Consider the following 11128-nt stretch of genomic DNA (forward strand, 5'->3'; position numbering starts at 1 on the left):
CCCTTATGAAATGTGACCAAAATAAGGTAGTGAACCACTAAAAGTGACCATATCTCATGCTAGAAAGAGCCAATAAGCACCATTGTACTTCCTATGTCTTGAATTAACAGCTTTGTGTTGCATGACCTTGGATGACCTTGACCTTGGGTCAAGGTCACATGTATTTTGGTAGGAAAAATGTGTAAAGCAGTTCTTAGTGTATGATGTCATTGCTAGGTTTAGTTACCCTAAAGGTCGAGGTCAAGCATGTGAGTCGTATGGGCTTTGCCCTTCTTGTTATATTTAGTCAAGTTTTGACTAAATATTTTAACATCGAGGGGGAATCGAAACGAGGGTCGTGGTGTATGTGCGTGTGTCTGTGTGTGTGTGTGTGTGTGTGTGTGTAGAGCGATTCAGACTAAACTACTGGACCGATCTTCATGAAACTTGACATGAGAGATCCTGAGTATGGTATCTCCAGACGTTTTTTTCATTTTTTTGATAAATGTCTTTGATGACGTCATATCCGGCTTTTCGTGAAAGTTGAGGCGGCACTGTCACGCTCTCATTTTTCAACCAAATTAGTTGAAATTTTGGTCAAGTAATCTTCGACGAAGCCCGGACTTTGGTATTGTATTTCAGCTTGGAGGCTTGAAAATTAATTAATGAGTTTGCTCATTAAAGTTGTCATTAAAATCGATTTTTTGCAAACAGATTTAAAATTAATTGCATCGTATTCTTCCTCACATTCTAAATCTAAAAATATATACATATGTCATGTTTACTCTTAAAATGTGATCACAATTAACGAAAATAGATTAATTAGTCTTACGATTAAAATTTAAGAAATCGATCCAAAAATGATTTCATCTTATTCTTTATCATTTCCTGATTCCAAAAACATATAGATATGATAGGTTATATTCAAAACAAGCTCAGAAAGTTAACAAGAATACAGAAAAGTGCGCTTTCCTGCTTAGCACAAATCGCAACCGCGCTAATCTGGCGTGTCAATGTCACTACGTTTTGCACGTGGGAGGTGAGCGATTTCCTTCACGCGGGAATTGACGAAGCTGTACTGTCTTGGTGAAAAAATACAGTGCGTTCAGTTTCATCCTGTGAGTTCGACAGCTTGTCTAAATGTAGTAATTTCGCCTTACGCGACTTGTTATTTTCTGTGTACATGTTTTTGGTTTTCATTTTTGGAGGGATTGGTTTTGTCTGTTTGTTTGTTTGTTTGTTTCAATCGCTTGGGACTTTCCCAACAAGCGGCCGAAACATTCAATCAAGCTAAGGTCTTGTTAGTTTGTGCACTTCAAAGATTGTTGGGTCGATATATTTGTGAATGTAATGTATTGTTTTGTCAATAACAAACGTTCCAACAACCTACCTTTCTTGTTTTTTGATTTTGTTTGTTTGTTGAACATGTACAAAGATTTCCTCCTTTTTGTGTGTGCAGATTGGAGAGAAGTCTCTGTTCACTCGGGAGCTGGAAGAAGCCTTGCTGAAGAAGAAGGTGGACTTCGTTGTCCACTCCCTCAAAGATCTCCCCACAGAAATTCCTCACGGTCTTGTGATTGGAGCAGTTCTCAAGTGAGCGTGTGCTTTAATTTTGTTTTGTCATGGTTGTCATAATTTGATTTGTTTTCCTACTCCAAAGTGTGAAGTCACGCTCGGTTAAGTCAGTGCAGCAATTGCTAAGTTGATTTAAATGTGAATCAGGAGCATATTAAAATGCTGTGAAGTTGTTTGTTTTGCGTTGGGCGGATTGTAAAATTTGAACATAAGTGATTTGATTTGATTTGGTGGTGGTTGCTTTTTGGGTCCAGCGGATGAACATAAGTCATCTCACGCAAAAAATATCATTTTTCCCCCCAACCCACCCCGACAACAATATGTCCAACTAAGCTTTATCTCCAATGTACATTTTTGAGTCACTTGAGAAAAAGTGACTCTATGTAATCGGTCAGTGTTAGTCTGTCCGGCCGGCCGTCCGTAGACACCACCTTAACGTTGGACTTTTCTCGGAAACTATCAAAGCGATCGGGCTCATATTTTGTTTAGTCGTGACCTCCAATGACCTCTACACTTTAACGATGGATTCGTTGACCTTTGACCTTTTTCAAGGTCACAGGTCAGCGTCAAAGGAAAAATTAGACATTTTATATCTTTGACAAAGTTCATCGGATGTGATTGAAACTTTGTAGGATTATTCTTTACATCAAAGTATTTACATCTGTAGCCTTTTACGAACGTTATCAGAAAAACAAGGGAGATAACTAGCCTTTTCTGTTCGGCAACACACAACTTAACGTTGGGCTTTTCTCGGAAACTATAAAAGTGACCGGGCTCAAATTTTATGTGAACGTGACTCATTGTGTTGTGAATAGCAATTTCTTCCTGTCCATCTGATGCCTCATATAATATTCAGAACTGCGAAAGTGACTCGATCGAGCGTTTGCTCTTCTTGTTATTATTATTATGGTGAGCTTATATAGCGCGAACCACAATTAACTGTGCTCTCCGCGCTTTTGATTTAATCTTGACAAACACTACTTTACACATTGAGTTGTATACTCCAGAAGTAAACTAGCAAAATAATACTACTACAAGCATGACATTTTCAAATACATTTCTGTCACTGTTTATAATTCACAGGCATGGGTTTGACGGAGGTAGTTCAAAACCAGAGATTGTTCTTGAGAATTCCTGTTTGATCAATTTTGCATTAGTTTTTGTGTGTGTTTTGTTTTTTTCAAAACTGTTCACTGGCTTTTATTTTTTACAAAGTCATGTTTTCGTGCATGAAATCTGGTGATATTTTATTCTCTTTAGTTGCATGTTTATCTGGTTTGGTGTTGAAGCTGAGCATTGAACAGGATCTAAAATGTTTGTATCATGTTCTAGCTGACTTCCTTTCCCTTGCCGGGGTGGGTGTGTGTATGCTTTTCTCAGTTTTTTTGTCTCCTTGTTTATGTTTTGTGTGTGTGTGTGTGTTTTTTGTATGACTGTCCAGCAACGGTTTTTCCAACCCCACACTTGAACCTTAAACCCCACCCTGTTACATTTTCCCACTATGCTAACTTTTAACAATGTTGTTTTTCGCCATCAGGAGAGACAACCCCCACGATGCAGTAGTGATGCACCCCAAGTACACTGGGAGTGGGAAGAAGCTGGCCGACCTTCCCCCCGGGAGCGTCATCGGCACCAGCGCTTTGAGACGAGCAGCCCAGCTGCAGCGAAAATTCCCCAACTTCAAGATTGAGAACATCGTATCCTTGGCTGTGTTGTGTGCCCGTTTTGTGGTTGCTGATTGTTTTTGTGTTAGCTAGTGCATAGTTCTGTGTTTGTGGAAGTAGTGGCGGTTGTGTGCGTGTCAGTATGGCTGTAAAGCGTTATGTGTGTGTGTGAGAGTTTTTGTGTGTGTGTGTGAGAGAGAGAAAGTCGGAGAGAGAGAGTCTCTCCATGAATAAGTATATAAGTTCACCAAGCAATTCAGGCATTGAAGGAAATACGCTTGTGCACCATTTTGCTACTATCCTGCTTTTGAACTTGCAGGCATACACATTCAAGAGTGTTGTATTCCCAGCATGTATCTTTACACATGTTCACATTGCCATTCAAGAGAGTTGTATTCCCAGCATGTATCTCTACACATGTTCACATTGCCATTCAAGAGAGTTGTATTCCCAGCATGTATCTCTACACATGTTCACATTGCCATTCAAGAGAGTTGTATTCCCAGCATGTATCTCTACACATGTTCACATTGCCATTCAAGAGAGTTGTATTCCCAGCATGTATCTCTACACATGTTCACATTGCCATTCAAGAGAGTTGTATTCCCAGCATGCATCTCTACATATGTTCACATTGCCATTCCTTGACCATGCCGCAGCGTGGTAACCTGAACACCAGGTTCCGCAAGTTGTCTGAAGACGGCAGCGGCTACGATGCCATCATTCTGGCCGTGTCTGGCCTGGAGAGGATGAACTGGCACCATCTTATAGCAGAGGTCTGTATATCTTGCATTATATTATGTCTTTACATCGTCCTGTCATTCTTTCTTATACAGTGGAAACCCCCTTTTAAAACTCCAAAAATCTTAAAAAGGAGGGAGTATTAAAACGGAGGTATATTCACAGACGTTATGAACAGAAAGTGTTGAAAAAAACAAATTCTTAAAAGGGGGGAAGTCTTAAATTGTGGGGTCTTAAAGGGGGGGGTTCTACTGTATGAGTTTCATTGTGCGTGTATCTGAGCTTGAGTGTGGAGATTGGGCAAGTCAGCAATAAATGACAGAGGCATCATAGCATTGAGGCGTCGTTTCTTAAATCAGCCAGCAATCCTAAAGTCAAACTCAAAATAATCAGACATGCAGAATGTTAGTGGTTGAGAGTCAGCAATAACCATTTAACACCCTGCGTAAACAATGAGATTCATCAGTCTGAGGCCTGGGAACATGGCTGTTGTGATGTGCAAAAGTTGTGACCCCCCACTGTCTCTGTCTTCAGGTGCTGAGTCCAGAAGACTGCATGTACGCTGTCTGCCAGGGGGCGCTTGCGGTGGAATGTCGGACTGGCGACGAGGGAACTCTGAAGCTGTTGGCTAATCTACATGACCTTGACGCCGCCATCTGCTGCGTGGCTGAACGCTCCTTCCTCAGAACACTGGTTGGTACATTTTGTGTGGTTTGGGTCTTTGTAGCTAGGATAGATTTGCTTTATGGTTCGATGGACTGCTGCGTGGCTGAAGCTCCTTCCCCAGAACACTGGTTGGTACATTTTGTGTAGTGTGGGTCTTTGTATCTAGGTCATTCTCCAGAGCCCAGGGTACCAGGGAAAACCATGTTACAAACATTTGCTCTCTGGCTAGTAAATTATGAGAAGTACTAGCCAAAGGCCAGTGCCCCATTTCGTGGACTTTCAGCGCTGTGTTACGAAGTTGACTTTTCTTTACTTAACTGAGACATTAATAGATACTGGTCCAATATGTTCTAAATGGCCTGCAGACAAAGAATTAAAAATAACTCCACCGGTTGTTTGTCTACGTTCATGCTTCGTAACATGGAAACCAAAAGTTGTGACATAAATTTGAACACCAAAAACCTGAATAAAAAGAAGAAAAAAAAATTTATATTTTTGTAAGTCTGTGTCATTATCTAACTGGAGTACTTATGACAATAGTAAAAATAATAGTTCTAGTTGCCGTTTAATTTACGTTATGATCATTTAAAGGACTGTAAATGCATGTCACAAAATGGTACCCAGCTCTGGAGAATTAACCCAGCTATGAATCGATTTGCTTTAGGGTTCGGTGGACTGGTGAAGTGTTTAAAAAACACCATTTGAACAGAGTGTGAAGAATATTATTAAGCGTGGAAGGCCTACACAAAGCTAGACTGGTGCATTGTTAGCCACACTGGATTTATATGGCAAACAAAGCCAGTTAATTCTGAATAAGACTGGCGTGTGGAAAAGCAAATGGGATGGGCATGCGAACTGTCTTGCAAGCATGCACATCACACATGCATTCATCCACATGCACGCATTCATCCACATGCACACATTCATCCACATGCACGCATTCATCCACATGCACACATTCATCCACATGCACACATTCATCCACATGCACACATTCATCCACATGCACACATTCATCCACATGCACACATTCATCCACATGCACACAGACAGACACTGGTTGGATTTCTAATGTTTTGACTCACCTTTGAAATGATCATAGTCTGAGTACGCAGCTGCATTAGGCTGGCAGGTAGGCTTGTTCGCCAGTCTTGGCCAAAAAAAATCAAGGTTGAGGTTTTTGCAGACATTGAAGCGAACACTTTGCAGTTGCAAGGTTTGATGGCCCCTAGACTTGCTCCAGAAAGATTAATTTTTCAGTAGTCTGTTATGATCATGCTAAGGAAAATATTTGTGAAACGGGAACACCTGTTCTGAATCATTTAAAATAATGAGAGAATTAAAAGCTGGTGTGTTTTGCATGCATGTTAATAATGAATCATTTGCTGTTGTTTCAGGAGGGAGGATGCAGTGTGCCTGTGTCAGTTTATTCAGAGAAGACAGAGGATAAGGTAAGGATCTTTTGTGTGTGTGCATGTGTGCGCATACACTAATGTGTTTTGCAAACCCTTGTGAAGAGAAATCCCTTTGATATTTCATTATTGTTCGCTCCATCATCAAAACATTCTTCAGTCATTCTTGGGGATGGGTAATTTTACAAATTAAAGAAATCAGAGAAAAACAGGGCCTACAAATACAATGGAGGGCATCTTAACCCTTTGCCTCCAAAGAAGGATGCATCATCCTGTGCTTTTTCCACAACATGGGAAGTAACTCTGTTAATTTCAAACATTACAAAATCATAGCCAAGTAACCACAGCAGGTTTTCCTAAACGGTAAACAGTCAAACATTGCAGGCAGGAGGTAGAAATGGAAACCGATATGCTTCATATTGCATTGTATGTAATTTAAATGCATAAGTGAAGGTAGATAGCAATTATATAGCGTATAGCGGACATTTCTGGAATCTGCATAAATTTGTGTTCTTTAGCAGGCGATACTGGCCACTCTGGGAGAACTTGGGTTGAGAAAAAAATTAATGTACATAGGTAATGACTAGTAAATTTGAGAAAGCGAGGTCCTATAAAGGGGTAAGTTGTAAGTCATTGGGTCTTAAATGGGAGGTTCCACTGCATTGCAAGTGTGCGAATGTGCATGAGCAGAAAGATGATGACATGACGCTGAACTTGTTGATTGCAGTTGTTGCTAAGAGGAGGGGTGTTCAGCATCTGTGGAACGCAGGCTGTGAAAGAAGAAAAGGACTGCAGTGACCTGACAACTTCTGATGAGCAGGTATGAATAATTTACCTCTGCAGGGCTAACACCTTTCCGGTTCTTGCCAGAAATCCGGTTTTTGAAAACTTTTAAAGCAAAACTTTAAAAAAAAATTGTTTTTTTAGGGTTAATGGAGGCCCTGCCGCGGTGGACCCTGGCCGTTCAGGTTTTTCACTTTTTGTGTGTGTTAGCCCTGCCTCTGTGAGTGCTTTACACAGAAGGGACACCTGTTTTTAGATATCAATACTTAGTACACATCCTTGCACAGACAGAAAGATGAGCAGACAGCAGGTTCCCTCTCTTTGGCTTATTGTCTGACAGACTTTCTTCCTCTGTGTTTGTTGCTCACACAGGTACATGACATAAGACATAAGATTTTATCACAAGCACTTGCAGTACACAGGAATATAATTATCTTGGTTTGAGTTCATTCAATACATAATACATTCAAACGCAACAACCAATCAGAGTGCTAACCGAACTGCGTACACACACTCACATACACCCCCACTCACGCACTGACACACACACACACGCACACTCTACATTATACCGCGTACACATCTTGTCCACTTCACATAAAATACTCTTTTTACCAGGTGTACTGCATACGTGAACTGCTGTTGGCACATGCACACAGACACACACATAAACACACACACACACACTAACACACACACACACACTCAAATTCACAATTTCATATATCCAAGTTCTCATGGTTGTTATCATCTCCTTCAGAAAAACGACACCGACAACAGCGCGGTTGAAGGCTACATCAGCATCATGTGCCACGAGGACGAAAACCACACCCGTTACCGCAGCGCACGCCGCCTGGGGCGCGAGCTTGCTATGTCCATGATCAAGGACGGGGCGGACGTCATTCTCAAGGCCGCCAAGAACAAGACCAAGGAGGACATTCTGGCCGAGCATGCCAAGAGGAAAATGAAAGCCGAGATGGAGGCCGGAACGTCGACTTCGTCATCGGCCAAAGTTCAGAAAGTGGAAGTGGGAGGAGGGGAGCCACCAGTGGCTGCTTCGTCTGATGCTACAGCATGATGAGACTTAAATGGAACGGTCGGGGGAGAGCGAGTTGTGGGGGGCAACTTGAAGAAATATCGAAGCCGCTACTTTTTCCTGATAAAAACTGGCTATGTCCTTCTCCTCGGAAACTATGGAACTTGTTGGATTGAAGGGGAGCTAGGACGATTAAGGTCTAAGTCGTAGGAGGAGATTATACAGTGGAACCCCCCTTTTACGACCTAACAAGAAATTGGAGGGGGGGGGGGAGAATTTGAAGAGGGAGGACGTTGGATTGAAGGGGAGCTAGGGTGATGAAGGTCTGAGTCGTAGTAGGTGATTATACAATAGAACCCCCCCTTTTAAGACATAAACAAATCTGAGACATTTCTCTCATTTCTCATTTCTCATTACTTTATTGTCCCATCGCTGGGAAATTCGGGTCGCTTCCTCCCAGTGGAAAGCTAGCAGCAACGGAGTCGCGCTACCCAGGTGTCTGCGTGTTTAGGTGTACTCAGCCACCTGCACTTATGGCAGAATGACCAAGGTCTTTTACGTGCCATTGTGATGACACGGGGGTGGGACATGGCTTCCGTCTCTGGGTCTGCACATAAAGTTGACCCGTGTCCGTCCCGGCCCGAATTCGAACCTGCGACCTTTCGATCACAAGTCCAGTGCTCTACCAACTGAGCTACCGGGCCCCCACAATCGGGCCGTGAAAAGGAAGGAGTCTTAAAATGGAGGTACATTTTTCATAGGTTATAAACAGAAAGTCTGAGAAAACACGGTCTTAACAGGGGAGGGAGTCTTCTTCTTCTTCTTCTTCTTCTTCTTCTGCGTTCGTGGGCTGAAACTCCCACGTACACTCGTGTTTTTTGCACAAGTGGAATTTTACGTGTATGACCGTTTTTTACCCCGCCATTTAGGCAGCCATACGCCGTTTTCGGAGGAAGCATGCTGGGTATTTTCGTGTTTCTATAACCCACCGAACTCTGACATGGATTACAGGATCTTTTTCGTGCGCACTTGGTCTTGTGCTTGCGTGTACACACGGGGGGTGTTCGGACACCAATCAATCAATCAATCAATCAATGAGTCTTATATCGCGCATATTCCGTGGGTACAGTTCTAGGCGCTCTGCAGTGATGCCGTGTGAGATGAAATTTTATACGGCCAGTAGATTGCAGCCATTTCGGCGCATATTTACCTTTCACGGCCTATTATTCCAAGTCACACGGGTATAGGTAGACAATTATTAACTGTGCCTAAGCAATTTTGCCAGGAAAGACCCTTTTGTCAATCGTGGGATCTTTAACGTGCACACCCAATGTAGTGTACACCGAGAAGAGTCTGCACACAAAGTTGACTCTGAGAAATAAATCTCTCGCCGAACGTGGGGACGAACTCACGCTGACAGCGGCCAACTGGATACAAATCCAGCGCGCTACCGACTGAGCTACATCCCCGCCCCATAGAGGGAGTCTTAAATCAGGGTGTCTTAAAACAAAGATTCTATTGTACCAGGTTTGTAATGAGGGTGTGTGCCTAGTTGTGTGTGTCTTTGTGCTTGTGTGTGTGTGTGTGTGTGTGTGTGTGTGTGTCCTTGTATACTTGTGTGTGTATGTGTATGTGTGAGAGAGGGTTGACCGACATGCTGAGTAGAGGAGAACGTTATTGAAACAAAAAAGCAAAAAAACTTTAAAAAAAACTTGACAACTTGGAATTGTTGACTGCATGACATGACAGTTTAATCAATAGGAAAGATAAGATGAAGTATAGTTATTCTTGTTCTTATGGGCATTAAATATAATCTATCACAGAGTTTTATAAGCTTATTGTATTTTTCGTTATGGGTTGTGGTAAAAAAATCGTTTTGCCAAGTCATGGTTCGATTTTTGTATTTTGAGTTTCATTGGCCTGTAACTTGAGCATGCTTGCCCTACTTATAGCTGAATTGGTGAATATGTATTGATTTGGAGTATCAAACAGCAAGAGAGATGGCAGGTATATTGCTGTTTTATGCCATAGTTTGTGTGAGGCGTTGCATATTGATACTCACTTGTGGTGCCTTGGGTGTGAGCATTTGTTTCATAATTATGTACATTGTCTGTTATGAAGATCTTTACATATGAAACGGTGGACTTTTAATTGTTTTACTGATGCACTAAAGGCCAAAGCACTGTTCCTGGTTTATCAAGGGAAGTAAATGCACTGTACTGGTTTGTCCTGAGTCTACAGTGCTTACCTCCCTTTGTGAATGTGAAAACCAGTAATTGTTTGCATGCACGACGTTGAAACATATTGACTTTGTTTCTCATTTTCTGGTTTGGCTTATCTTCTTGGGTTATGGTTACATTGGTCATTGGAGCGCTGACTGCATGACAATACAATTATCATGACAAAATGTTGCTTTAGTCTCCACACGTTAGACAGAACATTACGGGCTAATGAAATCAAAGTCTGAGAGTTAGACCTTCTCAGGCAGCCAGCCAGATCTCACAATATTGAGCAGCATGGTACTTTGGGAACAACCTGAGACATTGTAAAAGAGAGATCGCTGACTCTAGTGACTCTGGTTGTTCGCCAACTCTCTTTGGCCCTACATGCATATACTGTGGAATTTGAAGCCAGAAATTGTAGATTCGGCCAATGCATGGGACATCAGAACCATCAGCATGTGACAAAAAGAAATATTGGTCTGGACCAGCTTTGGCATTGTATTATATACTTTTCACATTATCCAGTTGTTTGTGTCTGGACTGTTTGACTGATGAGATTTTTCCAATTACAGAAGTGCAGATTACGTGCTCGAGACAACTTTACGTGTAGGCCTGAGATAGCGATCTGTCTTATCAGTAAAGTATCCCTGGTAGAACTCATTCTTATTGCCTTCCACCTTCTCGGGAGATACCCTATGTATGGCTCTATGTAAATTATAGGCTATCATGTACAAAAGTGTTGTCTATGTACGGGCTTCAGATGAGACAACTCAAAGGGCATGCAGTAATATCCTTTTAAACAGTGCTGCAGAGGATTAAGAGTAACTCTAGTCTCGAGGTAGATCTCATGGCCATGTGTTGTTGCATACACACTCAGATACCCGCAATGTGAGCCCCTCCGGTGACACTACCACCTCCCAATGAAGAACACCGTCTGTTGTCCTTCTGTATGTAATATTTGTACCAAAACATCAGGAAAGTACACCTGGAATGTAGGGACACCTTTGAGTTGCACAAGATTGTCCTTTCATCACAGGCAACACTGTATCA

The 11128-nt window shown here is 42.0% G+C and overlaps 1 protein-coding gene across 1 annotated transcript in view; it reads left to right on the plus strand.

The window, feature by feature from the left end:
• LOC138956774 (porphobilinogen deaminase-like) overlaps positions 1-9062 on the plus strand; it is a 28459-nt gene extending 19397 nt beyond the window's left edge. Inside the window, exons 4-10 of the mRNA XM_070328042.1 lie at positions 1439-1572; positions 3092-3251; positions 3878-3994; positions 4494-4652; positions 6023-6076; positions 6765-6857; positions 7581-9062. Coding sequence (XP_070184143.1) covers positions 1439-1572; positions 3092-3251; positions 3878-3994; positions 4494-4652; positions 6023-6076; positions 6765-6857; positions 7581-7898 — 1035 coding nt within the window. The 3' untranslated portion in view covers positions 7899-9062. The remainder of the gene's footprint in view (positions 1-1438; positions 1573-3091; positions 3252-3877; positions 3995-4493; positions 4653-6022; positions 6077-6764; positions 6858-7580) is intronic.
• The last annotated feature ends 2066 nt before the right edge of the window (positions 9063-11128 follow it).

The sequence above is a fragment of the Littorina saxatilis genome, unplaced genomic scaffold, assembly GCF_037325665.1.
Source record: "Littorina saxatilis isolate snail1 unplaced genomic scaffold, US_GU_Lsax_2.0 scaffold_347, whole genome shotgun sequence".
Lineage (NCBI taxonomy): Eukaryota > Metazoa > Mollusca > Gastropoda > Littorinimorpha > Littorinidae > Littorina > Littorina saxatilis.